The 26,578-nt window shown below is 40.6% G+C and overlaps 1 protein-coding gene across 3 annotated transcripts; it reads left to right on the top strand.

The window, feature by feature from the left end:
* Nucleotides 1–333: 333 nt before the first annotated feature.
* Nucleotides 334–26,552, top strand: LOC113036813 (lysophosphatidic acid receptor 6-like). 3 transcript variants are annotated; one of them, XM_026193330.2, is made up of 2 exons: nt 334–771; nt 25,510–26,552. In XM_026193330.2, the coding sequence occupies exon 2, from the start codon at nt 25,588–25,590 to the stop codon at nt 26,443–26,445; it is 858 nt and encodes a 285-aa protein (XP_026049115.2). In that variant the 5' UTR covers nt 334–771; nt 25,510–25,587; the 3' UTR covers nt 26,446–26,552. The 3 variants fall into 3 exon arrangements, with proteins under 3 accessions (XP_026049115.2, XP_026049114.2, XP_080145191.1); XM_026193329.2 differs by lacking the exon at nt 334–771 and adding an exon at nt 15,043–15,340; XM_080289065.1 differs by lacking the exon at nt 334–771 and adding an exon at nt 16,369–16,487.
* Nucleotides 26,553–26,578: the final 26 nt, after the last annotated feature.

The following is a 26,578-nucleotide window of genomic DNA, read 5'->3' on the forward strand; positions in this document are numbered from 1 at the left end:
CTGGGTCGTTGACCCAGTGGTTTCAGGTTTGTACCTTGTAACATTGGACCCGATAAACATACGCTGGAGCGCATATGATGACAGCAGAACTTTTTATTTGACACTGTGGTTTTTGTATTGTTCATTGGGACACAGACACTCCTGCTCTCTCTGCTGTCACGTCCGCTCCCCCTCCGACTGTCACTGCCAACATATAAAGAGACACAATCACTGTCAGATCCCAGCACACCTGTTCACCCCACCCCTGCACCGCCCCGGGAGCTCACTGCGTCACCCCTCCTCTGCAGCTGGCCAGAGACCACACCCACGCCACATACCTTTTTATTGGTGTTCTTATCTTAGTTTATTTTTGTGAAGGTTTTGGTTTCTGTTTTGCATTTCTATTTTTTCCGTAGTTCTTCTTGGTGTGTGATTATGTGGTTCTCAAGTTTTGGTTTCCTTACTCCCTCTATTCTGTGTCCAGTCAGTGTCCGTGTCTGCCCTGGTCCCACGTCTCTGTTCCCTCTGTTGCAGTGCCTGCCTGTGAGTCTGCGTCTCTGTGTTATGTTTCCTGTTTTACTTTGAAGGTCCATGTCTTATGTTAATGTATCTGATTTTGCTTCCCCTGTTTCGTTAGGCCCGATTTGCCCCAGGTGTGTTTCCCTCCTGTTACCCATTCCCTGATTGCTCTCTCTGTGTATTTAAGCCCTGTGTTTCTCTGTGTCCGTGTTGTGATCTCCCTTATCTACCCTCATCTTGCTGTGTGTTCTGTCTCCCTGCCAGCCAATTCAGGTTATTGTTATTTTCTGTTTAGTGTTTGTATTCTCAGTTTTGCTAGTTCTCTGTTTGCCATCTAGCAATTAATCTGAGTTTGAGTTCACATTTTGCCTCCGAGTGTCTGCACTTTGGGTCCTTCATATCACCACTCCTGCCTGCACACAGCCTTCACATGACAGATTAGCCAAGTTTCCCCTTTGTCTCGTTTAGGTAGGTTAGTTTGTTTGAGTTAGTAGTATTGCTTGTTGCCAGCTTTTCTGGCAACAAAGAGTTCTGTTACTTTAACCTCTTTTATGGGCCCACGATTTTGAATTCTCTGTATAATTTAACCAAGTTTGTTTTATTTGACGCATAAATGGTTAGATTCTGATGAATATCTAACCATGCAGTTTAAGGCACGGTTTACAAATTTGAGTACACAATTGACAACATTTAACAACTTCAACCTAACACCCTGCCAGGCATAGCTGGACTTGCCATCGGGCATTTGCCCAGTGGGCCGATGGTGATTTTTTTCTTTTTTTTCGGCCAATGGGGTTTTTTTTTTTTTTTGTACTGTTGTTGTTGCTGTTTTTGTAACGGTATAAAGAATGAAAGGTGGTGGATTGGCCAGATGCTGGCAGATGTGTAAAAATAGCTTCCACAGAGGCCAGCAGGTGGATGAGGGAAAGGAGAGGCAGGAGAAGGAGAGACCCAAGGCGGCCGCTGGTCCAATTGTCAGGTCAACTGAACTTCAGGTATGAAGTTCTGAATTGCAGTCTATCTGGGTCAGATATAAACCAAGTTTAGGTGGAGTTTATTTTCATTTTTACAGTCAGCTACAATAACTCGTACTGCGTACTAGCTAGCATGAGTTTCTATGCAGCTGGGTGGGTGCTATGATGTTACTGATAGTGAACTTTATTCTATTCATAAGGTTAATTAGTAGAGTTGCCAACCGTCCCCTAAAAAACGGAATTGTCCCGTATTCAGAGAAAATCGCGTTTTGTATTGAGCTGAAAAGCAATGCAGTTTGTCCCGGACTTCAGCTACAATGGGGAAAAAAGACACAAAGCTGAAGTAATTCTGGGTCTTTACGCTGTCAGCTGCTTCTTCTTCTCTCATTCTCCCCCCTCCCTCTCAAGTTGCTACTTCAATCATAAAACTGATCAATAATCAGCTGATCGGCTTTTCTGTTGCAAGTCCCGTCTCTCTTGTTTGTTTATCGCCCAGTTTGTGCCAGAATAAACCAGCAGATGCTAAACAACAGCAGCACGTTTAAGCCTGATCAGCTGTTGTTAGAATTTATTTAATATTACTTTCTAGTATCAGATGATGTTTGCTGGAGCCACAGCTGTAAAAGCTGCTGGTCATGATATCGGTTTGGATATGTGGTGAGAGGGAAACATGAAGATGAAACCAGGAGATGTCCTTACTGAATCATCAGAGCTGAACAGGTGATGGAGAAACAGATTTACCTTTTAGGTCACATGAATGAGTTGAAGGGAAGTTATGAACTGTTTCTGAGAGACAAAAAACATCAGGATCCTTTTCTAAGTAGCTAACAGCTGGTAACTGTGCAGGGGCGGGTCTAGCAAAGTTTTGCCAGGGGGGCCAGGTAGGGCATTAACAGGGAAAGGGAGGCACAAAGAAATACTTTTCTTTCTTATTCTCATTTAAAATGTCTATCTTTTATTAAATAATTACCCGAATCTTACAACCAAAGTTTTCGTCTGATGTAAATTGTATAGAAATCCATTACTGTATATAGTAAAGTCTTCTCTGTCTTAATTTCAGGTTTCTACCATGTGTTGTAGATAGTTCAGGGGGTTAACTCGACCAAGCAGTCTTTTGCTTTCGGCTAAGTACTGTTTAGAATAACATAATAGGGAGGATAGTGTAGGTTTAAGTTGATTAGATTGATACATATATACCAACAAGACAGTGTACATTGTGGGAATGTAGGGATAGGGAGAGCTCTAATCCCAACAACATCACTGTCACAACAGTTTTTGTTTTCATTCAAAGGCTTTATGGCTTTTCCTATAATACCTGGTGGGCTGGTCTCTAGTCAAAATGCCCGGGCTGATTTTTTTTGTCCCAGTCCAGCCCTGCTGCCAGGTTAACTCTTTAACTTAGCCTTGTGTGTTGACTAAGAACCAAAAGGCTTAATACAAACGATATTTGTAAGGCATTAAATTAGTGTTTTTTATTTTACTTTGATTATACGTAGAGTGAGGATCAAAGATGGTGGATAAATATTGGGTGGGGGCAGTATAAATACTCAGGTATGTTGCTGTTACATCACGTTTTCATTAGTAGCAAGTAGTGGTGCAATGGATCATGGTTGATCCGAAATCCAAACCGATCCCACTCCACGGTTCGGTACACACGTGATCCGAAGATTTGAAAAAGAAAAAAAAGTATGTGTATGGTGTGCGTGGTGGGTCTGTCAAGCGGTAGTTATGGCCAGCGCTAGTGATCGGTGTGGCGGAGCAGAGGAGTTTGCGGTATTTAAGCAGCCTTTTGCTGCCCAATCCGACCGGGCTAAAGCTATTACAGAAGCCATTGGAGTGTTTAGCTGCAGACGGGAGGCCGTATTCCATTGTGCAAAACAAGGGGTTTAAACTGTGATGAACGTGCTTGAGCCACGCTATGTCTCGTTGTGCGTCCACTTCAGTGTGACACGATCGTTCCAAGCATGTATGAGCAGGAAAAGTTTAAAGTTATGGCTGAACTGTCCCAGGCATCTTCTGTTGCCCTAACTACAAATGGGTGGACCTCCAGGGCAACGGAAAGCCACGTGACCATGACCGCTCGTTATATCACAGTCGAGTGGTAGATACAAAGCCCTGTACTGCCCTATAGATTACATTAGATTAGATGAAACTTTATTTATCCCTTGGGTGGGTTCCTCCGGGAAATTCAGTTTCCAGTAGCACAGCACCGACAGAAGTTGCAGAATGTGAGCAGAAATATACCATATATACACACATATAAATACAGAGTATATAAAAGGGATAAATAGAATAAATAGGAATAAGAATACAAGGGAACAGCACATTTCAAGTATTGTGAGTCTATTACACCGTTGGACATTAACAAAAACTATTGCACAGTGAAAAGGCACTACAGCTTACTTGTTCCCCCTCCTTTATCCCCGTTTCCCCTCCCTCTCCCTTCCAGCGAGGAGTTAAACAGTTTGATGGCGTGTGGGACAAAGGAGTTTTTAAGTCTGCTGGTCCTTGACTTTGGGAGAAGCAACCTGTCACTGAACAGACTCTGGTTGTTTATGGCCGTGTGCAGAGGATGACCAGCATGGTCCATAAGGTCCATATTGCACCTTAATTTGTTTTTATATAACTGTGTGGAATGAGTCTTCAGTTGAATGTTTTTTAATAGGCAAAAAATACTTAAATAAGTAAATGGCGAGTCGAATTTTTGTCTTTTTTTACTACTTTTGCTGATCTGAAAATTGATCCGATCCGTGACTTAAAACAGTGATCCGATCCGAACCGTGAGATTTTTGATCCATTGCACCACTAGTAGCAAGCCAGCTAAGCACAGGGATGCGCATGCCCTTGGGTCAGAGGAGGTCGGAGTACTGGCGCAATCTCTTTAAAAAATCTAAATTGGACAAATTATCATTTCCTTTAAATTTTAAAATAAAAAGATGTTGTTATCAACATCGGGGTCATTTAGGTTAAATTAAATAATTGAATTAAGTTAAATAGTTTAGATAGACTATGCTCCTTTTTCTTTTTTACCTTTTTCCCACAAATGCAACACCCAATCTGATACTTTCTTTGTTCTATATACAGTGATCTCTAAAGAGTTTGTCAAACAGAGTGACCTCAGCCTCATTTCAAATAATAACTTTAAAAGATGATATCAAGCATTTTTAAGTAGAAATAACTTTCTTCGACACAAGCTAGCTGGTGTTATCTGTTAAAAGACCTTTAATGAGTAGGTAAAGTTCTAGAATAAACCAATAAATTGCGTTACCAACCCTATGATTTTCAAACTGTTAGAATTCACTTTTCACTTACCATGTTTTAGTTCATAGTAGTGGAGAAGTCCAGTGATATCTGATCAGGTCACAGTCTAGTTGAAAAAGGCAGTTTGTGAAGAATGATGTGGCTTCTTCTGAGGCTCATCTTCAACCCTAACAATTGGGTAAAATTTTGACAATATTTTATCAAAGCTGCCCACCCTACATGGCCGTAACTTTGTGCTGAAAATTGAGGGGGGGGGGGTCAAGATCTCCATCTAAATAAATAAATACATCTGGGTAAATTCCCAGATGATTAAACATGCAACTATTTTGCTGGTAATAACTGAAATGAGTAAAGAAAATCAACAGAGTTGCACATATTAAAAAGACCTAATACAGTGCTCTAAAAAAAACCCTTTGCCCTTTCCTGATGTTTCTTCTTTTTTTTTTTTTTCATCTCTATTAGATGTTTCAGCTCATCAAACTCATTTTAATATTACACAAAGATAACTCAAGTAAATATAAAATACAGTTTTTAAATTTTGATCTCATTTAATAAGGGGAAAAAACACTATCCAAACCTACCTGATCTTGTGTAGAAAAGTAATCCCAACTTCTTAAATCAGTTAATTAATTTAATTGTTAAGTAAGCCAAAAGTCCAAATCTGGTAAACCACACTGAGAGCATTTTTCCACAAATGGAGAATTTGGAACAATGATGGACCTTCCCTGGAAAAACCAGCCCACAAAATTAATCCAAGAGCATGAGTGTGTCAAGAATTTGCTCTGGCCATTTTCATTTGAAATATCTGTGGAAGTGGAAAGTTAGTGTAATAATTCAGGTATTCTGAATCTGATGTTCTTGTTAGTTTGTAAATTTCTGATTGTTGACATTTCTGTGTATAATACAGAACTGTAAACATAGAATGTGTAGTAGCAGTTTTTTTTTAAATGATAAGCCTTGTTTGTTAAACAGTTTTGTTTCTCTCTTATTAAAATCGGTAGGAAAGTCAAATGCGTATTGTTTTTATTTCATTTTTTAGTTATAGAAGTTTTGTTTTGACTAGAAACTTAGCAATGGAATTTTCATGACAGCAAACCGGTTTATTGAGAGACGAGACAACTTTTCACTTGATTTATTTACAATGAAGCATCTAGCCCAATTATTAAAACAACTTAACAGATGTTCACAAACCAAAACAAACAAACAACAGCAAAGAAAGAGAGAGAGTTCTGTTTCACTCTCATAAAGCCTCAGTTACTGTACAAACAGGTTTTTCCAGGCGTGCAGCGACCTGTCCTTTTTTAAGAGTTTGCAGAAAAAGGCTATTCTGGGCTTTAGTGCAGAATTCATAACATGAAAAAGTGATAAAAAACACTGCTCTGAATTCAATTGTCAGTATGAAAATGTTTTTCCTTATGAAAAGCAGATAGTCTGAGGGGAGGTTTGTTCCACTGGCTGTGACCCATGCCACACTGTGATCATGAAGGACAGTATATTGCCAAAAGTATTTGCTCAACTGCCTTCACACTCATATGAACTTGAGTGAAACCTCATTCTGAATCCAAAGGGTTTAACATGATGCCGCTTCACCCATCCAGTTATAAGAGCTTAAAATCTTCTGGGACCCTTTCCACAAGGTCTATGAATTTTTGAACAGAATCAGAGTTATCTTTATTATGCCAAGTTTGTGCACACAAGTAAAAAGTTTGACGCTGGTTTACTTTGCTCTCTTCATGCCAAAAAATCCATGAATGCCCTGCCTCCTGTTATGTTCTGGATCGTCTCAGGAGAATCTTTACACAGCCTGCACCTGGGGCCTTGCGTGGTATGGTAAACTCCAGCCTCTATTGATCTTGTGCTAAAAGCTTGTCCCTGTCTGCCATGATTAGTGCCTCTGTTCTGTCTTTTAGTCTTGCTTTGCCCAGCCATGGGTACGATGTTTGGATATCAGCCACTTCCTCTATCTGCCAGTGGTACATACCGTCCAGGGACCTGTCCTTACATAATGGTTCTTCTCTTTGTTCCTCTTTTATCATGGGTTTCTGTCTGAGGTATTCACCAAGCACATGGTCATTTGTGGCCATCTTAATGATGAACTCATGGATAGGGCAGGGCAATATGGCCAAAAATATTCATCTCGATATATATTTGAAAATTTGCAATAACGATATAACTGATGATATAGTGGATGCGAGACAAAATACTTTACAACTCCACAACTTTATTAGTGCAAAAAAACCCATCAATTTATTTTCACTTAAACAAGCAGCTGGGTTTTTTTGGAGATTATGTATCTGAATTTCAGGAGCGGGACCACGCCTCCAAACACACTCCTTCCGGTTGCCACCTATATAGATTCCCCCAGTTCTACAACTGTTCATTCTCGTTTACGTTCCCCACCCTTCCTCCCTCCTTGTTATCAATTCTTTAACTTCTTCACTTCTATTTAGTACATGGGGATCTGCCAGGCCCGGGAGCCGTCGGCAGATCCCTTCGAGGCCTTCCCCAAACCGCAGCTCAATTCATGTCCAAGCATTCACCTCTACCTACTAAAACGCTGTCACTCCTAAAATGAGGACGTGTCCTTCATGTGGCTCAACTCCAGTCTTTCAAAAGACTTCATGACCACAAACATCATGGCAGCAGTCCTGTAGTTATTTAATTATGTAATGGTGGACTTCTTTGGGACAGAAATGATATTGGAGCATTTGAATCAGCAGAGGAACTTCAGAGACAACTTCGGAGACATTCAAGCACAAGCGGGGCACACCATCAGGTCCTGGAAACGTCCTGGTCTTCTGCCTCTGGACAAGCAGACACACATCCTCCTCACAGCTCTTTAAGCACTTTTCCATTAGTACCCACTCAGATCGACTTGCACAGATTGGCTTGGATCAACAGGTTTTCCATTACAATCAAGTACCACCTAATGTGTGTGGTTGTTGTCATAGCAACACTGCAGAACATCCCGTGACATGATTAGTATATGACATGAACGTTACAACAAAGGTGGACGTTGAGAAAAGAATATACCTGCTGCTCGGTCTGTGGCTTTCAGTCAGAACAGACCACAGTGGCGTTTTTTGTGCCCATTTCCCTCGTTGCCAGGTTTCAAAAATGGTCTTTCAATTTTTTGTGAAAGAGACACTCTCGTGAGCCATCAAATAACACCACTGTCCAGCCAATCAGTGGCATGCAGTCTGACAATATGCTATCACATTTTAGTACCTGTTAAGTCTATTAGTGTCACAGTCCTGGGTCTGCGACCCAGTGTTTTGTGTTTTTGGTTTTATTCTGGGAACTGTGGTTTTCTGTCTTGTATTTCCTGTTTTACTTTAGAGCAGGGGTAGGGAACTCCAGGCCTCAAGAGTTTCTAGTTTCTAGTTTCATGTTTAGCTGACCCCAGTTTGGGGTTTTGGTAATTCTTACAGCTGCAATAAAGGCTCATTCTCAGTTTGAAACACTCTCTCCTGCATCATTGTCTCGTAAACCATGACAAATAGACTATCTTTTTCTGGACAATTTGAATTGTACTGGGCTGTCAACAATTTGAAAGAGATTTAAAGAGTTATAGCTTTACAATCATCAGATATCAATTGTAGAAAATAGCAGTTTAAGCCCCACAAATATTTTATTATGCATAAAACATCTTTATTTAAAGATCTTTATTTATTTAATTGTTTAATTTTATTTAATTTAACGTTCACATTCATTTCCATCACACCACAATTTTTTAGATCAATGTTATTAGCATTGTGTTATCCTCAATTGTTTATAAATATTCATTTTCATGATTTAAAAGATTGCATTTTTCAGTGGTTAAGCAGAATTCAATAAAAATGCAAGATGTTACAATCCCTGACAATGCATTGCTTCAAGTGGAGAAAGTCTTGAGGGATGGCTACTATGAGGAAGGCAGCCTGGAAACTTTACCTGCGAGATACATCGTTGTGTGCCTCCACTTCACAGGGTGTTTCGGTCTTTTATCACAAGCTATTCTGCCATTTTTTTTAGTTTCTTTTTACTTTCCTTGGTTAGGTTTAGGGATTCAAAATCTGATCTTGGTTATATTAAAATCATCAGTAGTGGACCTTGAATTTATTGGGTGTTTCAGCCATTATCACTAGATACACAGCAAATTCAAAAGTGTTAAATGTTTTGGTGTTAATAGTCTTCTTGCAAAAGTAGAGTTAATTTTACTCTAAGTAGAATCACATTCTTTTAATGTAACTCTGAGGTGTAAAATGATAGTAGTTAAAATCGAGTGTTAAAAATGAGTGTTTCTATGTCAAATCTGGAGGTGTTACAATGGAAACATTAACTCTTGACCTCTTAACTCTGAACTCCTAGAGGGGCCATGACACCAATAGAGTAAATTCACAGACTCCGCCCCCAGCACCATAGGCTCCAATCGAAGCTGAAGTGAAGCCGTTTCAGAACATTTTGCTCTACATATTTGAGTTGTTTGCCATGCTTGGTAAGTCATTTTTTCAAAGATTGTTTCAATTATTTCTATTAGCTTTTACTTCTGTGGCTCTTTGGAGTTGAGACAAAGCTGTGTGGAAGGCATTAGCCATGTTGCTCGCTGATAGCATAATATTCTGTTTTAGCTAGCTGAAAGGTATTGTTTGCGGGCAAATACCACAGCCTTGAAAAAAGCTTGCATGTGAATTTTCAGTCAAACTTTTGGTCAAATACACCTAAAACAATGTCTAGAATGTGAAATGTTGGTATAATGGTGCTACTTGAAGCCTGAAAACGATCGCCCATAAAGAAAAAACGAGCAAACAGCAGTAGCTGACGTCCTGACTGGATTCTACGTTAGCATAGATCCCTCCAGAGTTTTGTGCACACGGTTTAGGTAAAAATTAAAAAGGTTGAGGTTTGCATTTAGTTCAGTATTACCTGTTGCCTGTGTCCTTGTCTTCTGGGAAAATACTTTACACAAGTAATGGCTCAAAGAAGATTCCTTTTTTTTTTAACTGTGCTGCAATTGTTACTGGATTATTTGTGCCATTAATTAGTGTCAACTAATTTTTATTCAATCTCCACACAGGATATGCTTGTGAAGATGGAATATGGGGGAGAGCAGAAGTGCGTTGGAGTTCCACAAAGGGATGAATGAAGGACATGCATATTGTATTGAAGAAATAAGTGATGAGAATGCTGTTATTTGCATTTACCAGCTCACCTATGTCAGACCTTTTGATAAACAAAATTCTAATGAAAGTGAGAACATGTACACTGTTACATCTTTCAGAAAATGTTTTGAAATTGTGGTGCACAGTTCAGAATAAATGTTTTTCAAGAACCATTGCGTCTTTTTAGTAAATGTTTATTTCCAAAAGAAATTTCTAGAAGTTCAGAACAGTAAAATTCCCGCTTTTTAGAATGAATTAGAAGATAATTCTTACGTAGTTAAACTAAAATACTCTTTGAGAGTTAATATATAAACTCTTAACACCAAGTGTTAAATTATCAACTCCAGACAGATTTGGTGTTTAACACTAAATCAGAGTTAACGTACCAACTCTCCAAAAAGAGTTAAATTAACACTCTCTGGTGTGGACCCATATAGACACTTTAATAGTGTTGAAATCAAATCCGACAGTGTTAATTTGGACATGCTGGATTTGCTGTGTACCCTCATCAAAGGACGCCCTGTCAGGGTTGATCAGGCCTTGGAGTGTGTCACTGATTAATGTTAAACTGTTTTTTCTCTTCTACTTTCTTCTTTTTTAATTTTCTACAATTTAATTTCTTCTATCAATTCACTGCAAAACGAAAAGTAATACTTAACTATTGAATATTTAAAGAGCCTCACTTCTTGTGTCTCTCGGTTAGCTGACTGCCTTAGGTGCCTAAGTGATGTCAGCCCTATTTAGCCATAGCCAGTGATTGGTCCGCTCAGCAGTGTTAGCTAATTCTCTCATAGCCTGCTGTTGTGCCCGTCCTCTGACTCCAGACTCTCTAAGCAGTTTTGCTGTTGTACTGGCAACAAAGCCCCTGCACCCCACTTCCACCAGGTGCACCTCGATCTTCCTACCTCTGTCCTCTGCCTCAGCTGCCAAATTGGCATACCGCAAACACGTCCTCAATTGCATCCTCCCACGGTACCGTCAGATCAATGACATATGAAAGTTTTTGGGAGTTAGACCACAGGTCGCAGAGCTGACTGCCTTAGGTGCCCAAGTGATGTCAGTCCACTTGCATCTGCCAATCCCCGGCAACCTTCAGGAGGCTCAGGTCCAGGGTTGAAGGGCTAGTCCTCGGCTTGTATACCTCCCAGACAAATGTTGATGGATACTAACGCTCCTCTTGGTTCACGAAAGGTTGGGCGATCGTGGCTCAAGGTTTGACAGTTCGTCTTGTAATCGGAAGGTCCCGGTTCGAGCCCCGGCTCCAACAGTCTCGGTTGTTGCGTCCTTGTTGCGTTTTATCCCACACACACTTGAGAATTTTACCAATACTTTTTTAACTACATGTTCCTCGATTCTTAACACTGTTGCACCTATCAAACACAAACGCCCCAGAACCTACTCGCAATGCTGGTTAAACGACTCTGTCCGTGTTCTACGGCGTTTGTGCAGGCGCGATGAGAGGAGGTGGAGGAATGATAGACTCCAGTCATCATATGACATTTTACGTATTAGCCGCTCGAAATTCCAATCTGCTGCCAGAATGGCTAAAGCAGCCTTCTTCGCTAAGATTATTACTTCTAATGGTGACAATCCTCGCATCCTATTTAAAATTTTTAACTCAGTGGTGAATCCTCGTCCCTCTATGCCACTCTCGTGCTCCCCAGGTCTCTGTGAAAAATTTTCAAACTACTTTCTAGATAAAGTTTTATCTCTTAGATCTACGCTTCCTTTGGTGACTGACAGTATGTCTAATTCTGACTGTTCTGCTGCCTTACATCAATTTGAATTAATTTCACTTCCCACCCTGAAGCGTATAACTGAGAAACTAAACAATACTAATTGTGTACATGATGTTCTTCCATCTCGTATAGTCAAGGATTGTTTTAATGTAATTGGACCCTGTCTATTGTCTATATTGAACCTCTCCTTGCTTTCTGGTTATGTACCTTCAGTTCTTAAACATGCATTTATTCAACCCGTTTTAAAGAAAAATAACCTGGATCATAGTGATTTTGCCAACTATAGACCGATTTCCAAGCTTCCTTTCTTGGCTAAAATCCTTGAGAAGGTGGTTCTACTTCAACTGCAGACCTACCTGGACGAGAATAATATAAATGATAAATTCCAATCAGCCTTTAAACAACATCATAGCACTGAATCAGCGCTGCTTCGTGTTTTTAATGATCTTTTACTTATGGCTGATAATGGTCGTCCTTCTGTTTTAGTTCTATTGGATCTTTCATCTGCATTTGATATGGTTGACCATAACATCCTAGTCGCAAGATTAGAGCACTCTGTTGGCATTAAGGGCACTGCCTTGGACTGGTTCAAATCTTACCTCTCCAATCGGCTTTCTTCGGTACATCTGGCCTCATCTTCCTCTTCCCCTGTACCTGTTTGCTGTGGTGTCCCCCAGGGTTCTGTGTTAGGCCCGACCCTTTTCTCACTGTATATGCTTCCTTTAAGCGCTATCTTTGAGAAATACCACATTGCTTTTCACTATTATGCGGATGACATCCAGATTTATTTTGAGTTACATGATGATCTCGCTTTATCTTTAAATAACTTTCGTGAGTGCATGAGTGAGGTCAAGAAATGGCTGTTGGCAAATACTCTTATTCTCAATGAAAAAAAGACTGAAATCATGATTTTTGGCAGTAATGCCCTTCGCGCCAAACTTCAAGATGCCTTTGGCTTTCTTACTAGTTCTTTCTCTGATACTGTCAGGAATCTGGGTGTCTTGTTTGACAGCTCCTTTAAACTTGATAAACAGGTGTCTGCTGTTGTCAGATCTAGTTTTTATCAGCTTCGTCTCATCTCCAGGGCCAGACACTATATCCCGTATAATGACTTAGAAAAGCTCATTCATGCTTTTGTAACGTCAAGACTAGATTACTGTAACTCACTCTATTCTGGTCTCCATGTTACCCTTCTACATAGATTACAGACAGTTCAGAATGCTGCGGCACGTATTCTAACTAAAACCAAGAAGTTTGACCATATTACTCCGGTTCTTGCTGAGCTGCATTGGCTGCCTATCAAATACCGTATTCAATTTAAAATTTTGCTGCTTACTTTTAAAATTATCAATAATACTGCGCCAACCTATCTTAAGGAACTTTTAAACCCTTATGTCCCTGCCAGGGCTTTAAGGTCATCCTCGCAGTTATTGTTAGTTCAGCCCAGATCTCAGTTGAAATCTAGAGGCGATCGATCGTTTGCCTTTGCTGCACCTGAGTTATGGAACAGCCTCCCGATTGGCATTCGGGAGTCTGATTCTATTTTTTCTTTTAAAGCACGCCTTAAAACGTATCTTTTTGAACTTGCCTTCTCTACCCGTTAAATGCTGACTGTTAACTGCGACCTATTGCATTAACTTTTTACTATTCCTTCATTCTTGGTGTTCTCTATCATGCGGCACTGGGTCTGCTATAATCTATGTGCTGCAGTCCATTTTATTAGTGGCTTTCTACTGTGAACATTGTCTGCTGTTCTTATTATATTTGATATTAATGCTCTTAACTGTATTATTTTGCTCTTAACTGTATTATTTTATTGTTTTTTGTAAAGCACTTTGGTATGCCTAAGGCTTTTAATGTGCTCTATAAATAAAGGTTGTTGTTGTTGGGCAAGACACTTCACCCGTTGCCTACTGGTGGTGGTCAGAGGGCCCGGTGACACCAGTGTCCAGCAGCCTCACCTCTGTCAGTGCGCCCCAGGGCAGCTGTGGCTACTATGTAGCTTACCATCACCAGTGTGTGAATGACTGAATGTAGTATAAAGCGCTTTGGGGTCCTTAAGGACTAAGTAAAACGCTAACAAATACAGGCCATTTGATGGATTTCCTCTTGCACTCAGCTTTCTCAGCTAGACACCTGAGGACCTGGTTGTGTCTCCATCTGTATCTGCCTTGAGTAAGGCTTGTCCTGCAACCAACCAAGATGTGCTTGAGCGTTGCTGGGGACAAGATGGGCCTTTTCCAAACCACAGCTGCAGATTTATCGGGGAAGGCAGCACATCATATGTGGCTGGAATGATGAAACTTAGCCTATGAGCCTCCATTCCACAGATTTCACTCCATGGGAGTTTCCTCTTTTCAGCACTCTCCCAATTCATCCAGCAATCCTGCTTGGCCAGCGCTACAGCTATGGCATACATGGCTGTTTCCTCCAATCGACGCACCGCCTCCACCACAATTTTTTGACATTTGGCTATAGATGCCTGTTGCCAGAGAGGTGTTAATGCACCAAGACCAAATCCTCCTCTCCCCTATTGGATGTGACCCACTACGTGACATTGGTAAAGAGCAGATTTGGCCTCTAGGCACAGCTGTGGCTGGGGTCCACTTCCCCCCTGTTGCTAGGTTGGGAGCAGCACCACAACAATAGCTTTCAACTGTCTCACTGAGGTTTTTTTAATCTGTTTCTTACATGGCTCAATTGTGAGTTTTCCAATTCAATAAATCAACTGTTGATATTACTGCACAATATTGTGTTTTTCTTCATAAAGTTGTTCTTTGTTTTTCTTAAGCTTAAATTACATCTAACACAATGAAACCGACATTTTATGTCAGGAATTAACTCTGGAATTATCGAGCTGAGAATCAAAATGAAATTAGAATAAAACAACACTTCTCAAAGTTTGACATAATTAAGTTCAAAATGAAATAAACAAAGTCTTGCCTCTAAGCGTTTAAAGCAAGTTTAAATGAAATATAATTTGTCTCTGGGCACCATCATTAGAATAGAATAGAATTCAACTTTATTGTCATTGCACATGTCACAGGTACAGGGCAACAAAATGCAGTTAAAGAGAAGATAGGGCATCACATTTAAGTATCTATTCTACTCTTGCAGTTCACCAACAGTGTTTTCAATTTTTATCCTCACTACCACACTATAGGAATTAGTTGATTAGTTTACTTGTAGAACTATGTGAAATTAAAACAAAACAAACAAACAAACAGAAAAGCAGAAGTCGCCACGGTATTTTTTGTATTATTTCTTCCACTCAGAACGTGTTATGCTTGCTGAGATCAAGCAAGCAAAACGTGTCAATCTAAGTGCGTTAAAGTCCTGACCATATTTTCGGTTTTGCCGTTTTGAATGGCACTGCAAGCATACAAAGCTCTGTAAAGAAAAGAAGAAAAGCAGTACAAATATGGGGCATGTCTGATGTCAGATACAAAGAAAAATTATTAAAGAGTCCAGTGGGAGCAAAAGGAGCGCAATTTTCCTTATTATGCGGAGTTTGGCGGAAACGTCTCACAATTTAAACTCCAGCGGCGGTCTTACGCATGGAAATGCAACCTGTCAAACTGGAAAACTTTTTGGTGTTTATGTTGTTTAAAGAAATGTCCTAAAAGCCACGCCCAAAACACAACTGTTTCCCTGTAAGTCTAACACGCCGACAGATGTGGGGGCTCCGTCGTTGGAAAGCGACAGCAGAAGAGTTGCGGACCCGCAGGTACGTAGGTCCACTTTTACGTATGGGAGATCGGGAAAAAGGAAGGCTTCCTGAATAAAGATACGCAAAGTAGATTACAGAGTATATTTGAAGAGATTGTCTGACTGAGCACAGTCCAAGCTGCAGTTAGGCGCAGAAACTTTAGTTTAAACCCCTCTTGTAGCTTGTAATCCGTCTTATCAAACACGCTTCTGACTGCATGGGCACAAATTGGCCTTTTTCGCGTTTAAAATGACGTTGTTTCATTAAGGCTACATTTAGACGAATTTAGTAAGTTTCCAAAACAAATAATAATAATAATAATGATAAGAAGAAGAAAAATAACTATAGCTATTAGGTTAAAACGCAAACTGCCAGCAAGACCTTCGGACGAGTACGCTCATAACTCAGGAGCAGGTTATGTTCAGACTTTCGGTTTAAAATCGACCAGAAGCGCCACGTTTGACTGATTTGTTTATTTACTATGTGTGGTAATAGCATGTTTTAAGCGCAGCACAGTAGCACATCCAGCGATAAAGTAATTAACTGGAATTAAAATATTTATTTTACCGGTCTGAGAATCCCAAGACTAACGGCAGCAGTAATCTCTTGTCTTATTTCTATGAATGGAAATACGTTTGTAAAATGTGGGAGCTTGCAGAATAAAAAAAAGAAAGAAAGAAATGCGAACTTATATTTTGAAACTTTTACTTTTAAACATATTTTACATGCTTGTGTGTTTGTTTTATTTTAATTTGGAGTTACTGAAAAAAATATTCACAAATGTCTAGGTTGATACTTTCACAAATATACTGAGAGCTGCAAACTTGTGATTTGAATATTAATAATTTTTATTTCCCTTTTTACTACCTCATAAATCACAAATTCACACATTGACTTTTGACTTTGGCAACACTTCTTGCAAGGAAAGTTTTGCAAAACTCAAACTAATAGCTGCATTCATTAAGTGTTTTGTTGTCTTTTAAACGTGTCTCAGAAGTAGGCGACAAACAAAAAAAGCGTCACGTTTCATTAAAAGACCCATCAGACATCTGACTAACTGGCATCAGACTAAAAGGTTTCAGCCAAAACTTGGTTAGACTAAAAGGTCTCAGACAAAAGAGCATCAGACTGGTAACGGCCTAGGAGAAAGCTTGGTAGTATTGAGGTAAGTATTCAGTGTATCCCATTTATTTATGTAGTAATACAAATATTCCAGAAATGGGTCTATTATGGTATGTTATAATGTACACGGTATGAAGTATGTTGTGAATATTCTATAACTATAAGTATGTACAGGCTGTAGTGAGTACAAGCTATGTACAGGCTATGAACAGGATATAAATATGAAAAACTATACAGAATATGAAATAAATAACTTTACAGAATCTGAGATATACAGCTATATAGAAATGGGAACTATGCAAGTTGTAAACAGTTGTAGGATTAAAGATTATCGAATGTACAGAATGATTATTTACACAGAGCTATACAGTAGTGCAGTTAAGATAAGTGAGGGTGTAGATAGTTTCTACAGAGGCTATATAAAGTGCTAGTGGTTGTGAGTGGTGGTTCAGTCCATGTTATTATTGTGTGTTTGAGGGTACAGTTGTCCATTGTGGGTGTGGGTATGTTCAGTCCATGTGTTAACGTGGGTCAGATGTCAGGAGGCAGAGTTCAGGAGTCTGACAGTTGTGGGGAAGAAGCTGTTCTGGTACCTGGTGGTCTTAGTCCGGAGGCTCCTGTAGCGCCTCCCAGAGGGCAGGAGGGTGAAGAGTCCATGTGATGGGTGACTGGGGTCTCTGATGATTTTCCCAGCCCTTTTCAGACACCGCTTCCTGTAGATGTCTTTTATGGCAGGAAGTGGTGCTCCAGCAATGCGCTGGGCAGTTTTCACGACCCTCTGCAACGCCTTCCGGTCTGAGGCAGAGCAGTTCCCGTACCAGACTGTTATACAGTTGGTCAGGATGCTTTCGATGGTGCAACGATAGAAGTTCACCAGGATGTCTGAGGACAGGTGGTTCTTCCTCAGAGTCCTCAAGAAGAAGAGGCGCTGGTGAGCCTTCTTGACCAGCTTGGAGCAGTTGGTCGTCCAGGTGAGATCCTCGGAGATGTGGACTCCCAGGAACTTGAAGCTGCTCACATGCTCCACAGCCGTCCCCTTAATGTGGATGGGTGGATGTGGGTCAGCATTCCTCCTGTAGTCCACGATGAGCTCCTTGGTCTTCTCGGTGTTAAGCAGCAGGTTGTTTGTGTCGCACCACTCAGCCAGACGATCCACCTCCTCCCTGTAGGCGGCCTCATCGTTGTCACTGATGAGGCCAATCACCGTGGTGTCATCTGCAAACTTAATGATGGTGTTGGAACCATCATCAGGTCTGCAGTCGTGGGTGAAGAGGGAGTAGAGGAAAGGGCTCATCACACAGCCTTGTGGTACACTGTTCATTGTGATGGTAGATGAGCAGTGGTTATCCAGCCGGACATGTTGGGGGCGGTTGGTCAGGAAGTCCAGTAACCATTTGCAGATGAGGGAACTGATGCCCAGGTCTGTCAGTTTCCTGATGAGTTGTGAGGGGTGGATTGTATTGAATGCTGAACTGAAGTCTATAAACAGAATTCTGGCGTAGATGTTGTTGTTGTCCAGGTGTGAGAGGACAGAGTGCAGTGCGATGGAGACTGCATCCTCTGTGCTCCTGTTCTGGCGGTATGCGAATTGGTGGGGGTCCAGGGTGGGGGGGAGACAGGATTTGAAGTGTGCTAGGACCAGCTGCTCTAAGCACTTAGTGATGATGGGGGTGAGTGCTACTGGGCGGTAGTCATTGAGGCAAGATGGGATGGGTTGGAGTTTTTGGGTATCGGGACGATGATTATATGATTATATGATTATCTAACCATACCATGATCCACTGTCTGTGATATGAAACAGAAATAATTGCACGTTGGAGTATTTACTGAAGCTCTGTATTTGAAACTTCAATTTTACTGCTGTAATTTTTAAATTTAATTTAGTAATAAAAGAAATGTAATATTGGACATATCATATTTTCATTACACAAGTGAGATGACACTAGTCACATGAGCATTAGCTGTTATTTTCTAGCTATTATTATAATGTTTTTACAGTCCGTTGGTCGCTCAGCCTCAGATACTTAACATACATAAGATTAAAAATTTCTCCTTCATTTCTGTCAAAAAATGCAGTGTTAAGCAACTCGAGCAATTCAATTCAATTTTCAATACAATTTTATACATAGCGCCAAATCAAAACAACAGTGGCCTCAAATGCTTTATTTTGTAAGGTAGACCCCTTCTATAATCAAAAAACAGCGTGCCGTAGGCTAAACCAGTCGCTTTTAACAGCCTCGAAATTCCGGCCTTTGCCGTCTTCGAAGGACCTGACCTACGTCGATCGCAAAGGACAAGTCTTTTGAAGGATGCAGACCCTGAATTGGCACACACTTTGATGCCCTTTTAATGACATTAATGATGTATTTAGATTTGGGCTGAGAACTGACAACAGTATCACCTGCAGGAAGATTCTCTCTGAGGCACTTTTATTTTGAGACCGTATGGTCTGATGCCTTTTAGTCAGAATTCAGAATTTTTCAATGAAAGCGATGCTTTTTTTGTCAATGTTTTGATGTCTGAGGCCTTTAAATCTGATGTCTCACAATTTTTTTCTCCATACCATCTGTTCTGTGCCCACCTTACTAGTGAATTAGGTGGAGCACTCTGAATTAAATCAGGATATAAAGCATTATCTTTCTCTTGCTTTAATGAACACTGTCGATCTGACAACTAGCCGCTTAATGAGGCTTTCTCCGGGGCAACAGCATCCGGTTCCAATGTCATCACATTAAGACATTATCCACATATCAGTACATGATATCCCCCTTTTCCTCTTTAGCCTTAATAACTTTGTTTTCTTTTTTCTCTCTTTTTTTAACACTGAACATTGTTTTCTTGTCTTACTTTGTGACAATTATTTTTTCTGTCTCACCACACCTGTACCTTTCCTTTCCCTAATATATACATATATACATACATATATGAATATGTCTGTGAAGGTTCTCAGTCATCCAGGTCATCGTAGTCAAAGGAGCTTGCAAAGAAAAGCGGCTGGACTTCTTTCGGATGAGAGGTGAAATGTCTTCAAGCAGCTTGAAGACGTTTCACCTCTCATCCGAGAAGCTTCTTCAGTTCTAAGGTCAAATGGTGGGGAGTCCCAGATTTAAGTCCTAGTGGGAGTATCACCCCAAAGAGGGACAAATACATATATGAACTTGAAACTTGTACATTTTATATTACCTCTACACATTAACATATTATGGTTTATTTAACCACAAAATCATGAAACCTCTCAGGTATCTTTTTAGCCCTCTGTGATCTACTTGGTCTCTCTGGCCGCTGGGGGCCCTCTTGTGGTTTTGGTGTGAAGGTGTCAATCTTTGTGTTTGTTTCACTTTCCTCCCTTTCATTGTGTCTTGCTCGTGTTGTCCTTCTCTGGTCTCATTTGTCTTGTATTTCTTCACATGTGTAGTATTCCGGTGATAGCGAGCTCCTGTTGGCAATTCAACAATGACTTGGTTTCCAGTTCTGCTTACAATTTTGTGTGGCATTGTGTTGAATGGTGTTGTAAACTTGTCCACTTTGTCTTGTTGACCCAGCACTGTCTCCCATGTCAACTTTTGAATACTCAGCTCCTCTTCGTTCATCAGCAGAAATCTTTGATTTTGATTTGATCTTCCTCTGTCACGCAAATCCAACTCAGTTGATTTTGACTCACAGGTGTTCGGTAACTTTCCTCTCATTTTGCAGTCGAACAGGAGTTCTGCTGGACTTTTGCCTTTGGTTGGATGTTCAATGCTGCGATAATCTGTCACATGTTTTCTCAGCTCTCGTTTCCAGTCAAGGCTGTCAGCTTGTGTGATCCTGATTCTTTTCATCATTGATGCATTTTGACGTTCCACTTCTCCCTTTGCTTGAGCCAATTTTGGTGTGGTTCTTATATGTTTGATTCCATTAGTTTCGCAGTATTCTCTGAAAAACTCAGATTTGAACGGTGGGCTGTTATCAGATTTAATGGTAACTGGTAGCCCATGTCTACTGAATATATAGAGTCAATGACTTTTTCAGCAGTTTTAGATGTCATTACACCATACTCAGGGCGTGATCGTGGCTCAAGAGTTGGCAGTTCGTCTTATAATCGGAAGGTTGCCGGTTTGAGCCCCAGCTCCGATAGTCTCGGTCGTTGTGTCCTTGGGCAAGACACTTCACCCGTTTCCTACCGGTGGTGGCCAGAGGGCCTGGTGCCGCCAGTGTCCAGCAGCCTCGCCTCTGTCAGTGAGCCCCAGGGCAGCTGTGGCTATAATGTAGCTTGCCATCACCAGTGTGTGAATGTGTGTGTGAATGGGAGGATGACTGAATGTGTAAAGCGCTTTGGGGTCCTTAGGGACCAAGTAAAGTGCTATATAAATACAGGCCATTTATCATAGTACTTAGTACATCTTTCTATTCGTGCACAAGGTCTAGATCTTTGGCTGTATATGATCTCTATATGTGTTCTGTGATGAGGTCAAACTTCCTGACATACACATATGGATGTAGTCTCTCACATGCTCATACCAGTGCTAGGGCTTCTCTTTCCATTTGAGAATATATTTGCTCACAGTCTATTAAACTCCGACTTACGTAACACACTGGTACCTCTTCTCCGTTCTGTATTTGTATTAGCACTGCGCCCAAGCCTACAGGGCTTGCATCTGCTATGACCTTGGTTGGGGCTTCTTTGTCAAAATAGGCTACTGTACCTGCTCTGGCTAACTTCAATTCAATTTTAATTCAATTTTGTTTATATAGCGCCAAATCACAATAAAAGTCGCCTCAAGGCGCTTCATAGATACAGAGAAAAACCCAACAATCACATGACCCCCTATGAGCAAGCACTTTGGTGACAGTGGGAAAGAAAAACTCCCTTTTAACAGGAAGAAACCTCCGGCAGAACCAGGCTCAGGGAGGAGCGGCCATCTGCTGCGACCAGTTGGGGTGAGAGAAGCAAGACAGGATGAAAGACATGCCATGGAAGAAAGACAGAGATTAATTAAGTGTGATTCAGAGGAGAAGTCTATTAACACATGTTGAGTGAGAAAGGTGACTGAAAAGGAAATATTCAATGCATCATGGGAATTCCCCAGCAGGCTAAACCTATTGCAGCATAACTAAGGGAGGATTTATGGTCACCTGGTCCAGCCCTAACTATATGCTTTAGCAAAAAGGAACGTTTTAAGCCTAATCTTAAAAGTAGAGATAGTGTCTGTCTCCCGAATCCAAACTGGAATCTGGTTCCACTGAAGAGGGGCCTGAAGGCTCTCCTTCCCATTCTACTCTTAAATACTCTAGGAGCAACAAGTAGGCCTGCAGTGCGAGAGCGAAGTGCTCTAATAGGGTGATATGGTACTACAAGGTCATTAAGATAAGATGGGGCCTGATTATTTAAGACCTGTATGTGAGGAGCAGGATTTTGAATTCAATTCTGGATTTAACAGGAAGCCAATGAAGGAGAAATATGCTCTCTCTATCTAGTCCCTGTCAGTACTCTTACTGCAGCATTTTAGACTAATTGAAGGCTTTTCAGGGAGTTTTTAGGACATCCTGATAATAATGAATTACAGTAGTCTTACTTAGAAGTAATAAATGCATGAACTAGTTTCACAGCGTCACTCTGAGACACTTAAAGTTCATGTTTTAAAAACATGTTTAGTGTTTTTCTGTCAGTACAGAACATAATGTCATGTGGTTGGTTTTGGGCTATTAGACTTATATTAGTTATGTTAGCTAACTTGTGACAGAATAGATAACAAAACTAAAACCAAAAATCAGCACGTCAGCAGGGAAAGTAGGTCAGGGTGTGGAAGGGGAAATGTTTAATGCAATAGTAGAGCACTCATATTCACTGATTTTAGAACTTGTAGTCAGAGTTGTGGTTCTAAGTAGTAGTAGTTAAAAAAAAAAAAGAAATAAATATGAGTATAATTTAAATAACAAGTTTGCTGCTCTCAGTATATTTGTGAAAATATCAATGAGAATATCAAACTTTTGAGTTAAGTTTTAACTTAAAAAGTGAAAGTTTCAAAATATGAGTTCACGTTTTCTACACATTCTCAATTCTCTGCAAGCTCTCACGCCAACATATTTAACTCTCAATTTGCAACAATGTTGCATTTTACTGATACATTTCTTATGTTCTTTTCACGTTTTTAATCATGATTTCATCGTCATCATCTGACAACATCTCGGTTTGGCGTAGGTGTCACTCATAGGGATCATTTTGCGTAGAAGAAGATTGATATGATCTACAAGTTGATAACAACCCTTGTGATACTCGTTATCTACAATTAGGGTTTTAAATGTTGTCAAGCTAGTTAATGCAAACAAAGCCAAACCAAAACCAAAGGCAGGGCTGACGATACTCTGGAAACACAAAGTATGTTTCTGTCAGGTAAATCTCAATACCTCAATACCAGATGCAACCTATAATTTCCTTCGGGATTAATAAAGTATTTCTGATTCTCAATTCATTATTTCCATAAGGTTCGTTTCACTTGCACTGCAACTTCAGTTACTCAACTCCAAGCGCTTTAATTTTATCTGCTGAAACAAGTAGTTCTTATACTTACGAGCCTGCTGGAATTAATTACACCAGCCTGGTTCCTTAATAAAAATTTGACATGTTCCAGTCCAGTCCAGTCCTTTTGATAAAACTGTAGCGTGTGCTTAGCTTGATGTCACAGAAACACATAGGTACAAGTCCAGTTAGAGGGCTGTTTTTATTTCAAAATTCAAAAATATTTCAAAATCATTGCAAATGCTTTTAATCAGTATAATTTACTTTGTTATCTGAAGACAATGTTGACATGTATATGCATTTGTATGATCTAGAGAGCAACTTTTTTCTGTCAGTGAGGTCTTTTGTCAAGTATGACATACTAGCAGGTAGAAGCACCTACTTGTTGAAAATGAGAAATCTGCACATTTATTATCTGAAGCAGTTAGAGTGGAGTGTGTGATATAACAAAAAAACTTAACCAGTGTAAAATGAAAACGAGCTAAACTGGAACACGGGTTATTTTCAGGAACAATAGAATCTCTCAGTTAACAAACACACAGATGTAGAGAGACCTGCTGCCCTCTTGGAGATTTTAATAAAGCTGCAAGAATCCTTTAGGATTATTAAGAACCTATTTTTAGTTTTTTTCTCTTCTTTGCGGTTCACAGGGCCTTAAGTGAAATATTTATTTTCACTTTTATACTGTGATCTCTAGGGATGGGTATCGTTTAGGTTTTATCCGATACCGGTGCCAAATCGCTACTTTTGAAACGGTGCCGGTGCTTAAACGGTGCTCGAACCGGTGCTTAAAGAATGGAGAACACAAACTTTGTCCAAAAACCTCTCATGTTCAGCTGGGTTTTTTTGTAAAAAGATAACAATGTGTGCCTTTTCTGCAGCTATGGGGCATATATGGCATCACTCTTGGCTGGAAGCAGTGCTTAAACAATGGAAAAAACACAAACTTTGTCCAAAAACCTCTCATGTTTAGCTGTTTCCCACTTTTTCTTTGGTCATTTTAGCCTTTTTGGCCAGGGTGAAGCGAGTATCTGCCATCAAACAAGAAGACAGCCGCATGTAGCTATGATGATGTTTGCTAGTTCACCTTACATGCATTAATGTAATAACGTGGTTAGCCTACTCACGAACAACATGAAGCTACTCATGCAGAGAAGAACGGCATCATCATCATCATCATCATTTCTGCTACACTGGCAGGGCTAGGGGCCAGGACTCTATTCTTCGGGTTTTTGGGGGATGTTGCTCCGGGTCCGATAACTGGCAACCCACCCGACGTGCACGGTGTGAGGTCTCGCAGCAAGCTATCAAATACGGCGCATTTCTCGGCTTTTAAAAAAAACGCTATGTTTAATCGGATTCTTGGTGTTACCTCCTTTGACAGTATCACAGTATCAGCTTAAAGCACTTGTTGCAGGTTGCTGAGTTTGCATATTTTGCTGTGAAGTACAGCCAGACTTTTGACCGCTTCGCCTTGGACATTTTTAATCTGTAGCTCTGCTCTAACTGAACGTACGTACCTGGCCCCGCCTACTATCCTCGGAAACGTAAAATGATTGGCTAGAAGTGTATCACAGCTCAGGAAAAAAAAGCACCGAAATAAAGCACCAAAATGTGCGCTGCTTTTCGGTCTGGTTACTACCGTTTATGTCAGATGGCACCGGACACCGGTACCCATCCCTAGTGATCTCTGATTCATTCTCAAAAAGAACTCCCCGTCTTTTCTCCCACTCTAACTCTAGAGTTACAGTGGTAATCTATACTAACTAAAGTTAATTGTTTACACGTAAGGCATTTAAACAACTGGCACGTAATTAATTGTTAATTTCGTGTCCCTTTTTCGCGTTCAGTGTGTAATAGCCTTTAGCCTTGAGTGGCTAGCTGTAAACAGTTAGCCACTCTGGGCTAACAGTAAACACAAGATGCAGGGTTTACGCTTAGCTTAACTGTGTTGTAATGTAGTGTCACTTCTGTCAGTTACCACAAATGTTGAGTCATGTCACAAAGTTTCCTGTGCCCTCGCAGACTAACCTCACCTCATTTACTTAGCCTGGCAGGGCAAAAGACACTGTCTCAGCTGAACTCTGGACACACACACACACATACACTGATATGCACACACTGATCCCCCCTCCCTTTCCAACACCTTCGATGCTTGTGCCCTACCGGGGAAGATGGCAGGATGCTGCAGGACCGGATGCGCTGTCTACACCGGCTTTCTCTTACCCTTTACCCGCCCCTGTTGCTTGTCTTGTGTTTCTATGGTGTATTGATAGTCATGTGCTTTTTGTGCTGAGGTGTTTTTTCTGTTATCAAACTGTTCTCCCACTAGGAGCTCAGTCTGAGTGGAGTTTTTTTCTCCTCCTCTTACCTCATGTTATGTATTTTCGTTGTTGTTTTCCTATCAGCCTACCTTTCTGACATGTCTCCCCAATGTGATGTTTTTGTAAAGTTGGTCAGAAGGTTCCTTTGTTAGTGCGCATGCGCCATTAGCGTGCTGCCGCTATAACCCTAATTTCCTTTGGGATTAATAAAGTATACTGATTCTGATTCTGATTCCACACAGATAACCAGCACAAAGAGGAACATTTGCTGCTTGGCTACAATATTTTGTAAAGGACGCAGAAGGATTTCTTTTCTCATCATGAACACATCAAACATCACTGACGTGACAACAGAAGACCGGGTTTATGCTGGGATCTTTAGCTTAATTATGGTGATAGGTCTGCCTCTCAATGCGATCTCACTGTGGATTCTTCTTCGCCGGCACAGCCTCAAATCACCCAACGCTGTTTTCATGGTTAACCTGGCACTCTCAGACCTGCTGTTGGTCTTCACTTTGCCCATGAGGATCCACTTTCACGCCACAGGGGAATGGACTCTGCCCAGTGGGGTGTGCCTCATCATCACAATGTTCTTTCGCACCAACATCCGCTCCAGCTCCTCCTTCATCACCTTCATAAGCGTGGACCGAATGCTGGCTGTGGTTTATCCTATGAGGTCTCGCAATCTTCGAACCTCGTGCAATGCCTGGAAGGCTTCTGTACTCGTCTGGGTGATTTTGCTGGTGATGAACATCCTAGAGAGTGTGGACTTTCTAAAGCAGTTGAATAACCACACTCGCCCTACTTGTTTTGAGTCTTACGAATCTGCAAAATGTCCTTTGGAAGGAATCCGATTAAGAGTTATTCAGTTTATGATTGTAATATTGGTCACAATGCTGTTAGTCAATATTGTGTGCACCACTATGGTGTTTAGGACTCTACACGGACATCTCAGTGGTGACTCTCCAAAAATCAACAACAAGATGAATGTAATGCTGATTTTTGCCATAAACTTGATTTTATATGCTATATTCTTACCTGTGCCTATAACTATGGCTATGGATTGTGCCCATGTCAAGCCATTGATATGTCTTACTGTTTTAAACTGCTGTCTGGATCCTCTGTTGTATTACTTCTCTTTTGATGCTTTCTGGAAGAAAAAAGAAGATGTTGTGTAAATGTAAATAAATGGGGATACTGTCTGTGTCACACACTGCTCAGGCCTTTTACTTCAGCTGTGTGTGTGTTATTTTATAAATAAATGTAATATATTTTGTTTTTAAAATCAAGCTGTAGACTTGTTTTTTTTAA

Source organism: Astatotilapia calliptera, chromosome 14 (assembly GCF_964374335.1).
Source record: "Astatotilapia calliptera chromosome 14, fAstCal68.1, whole genome shotgun sequence".
Classification (NCBI taxonomy): Eukaryota; Metazoa; Chordata; class Actinopteri; order Cichliformes; family Cichlidae; genus Astatotilapia; species Astatotilapia calliptera.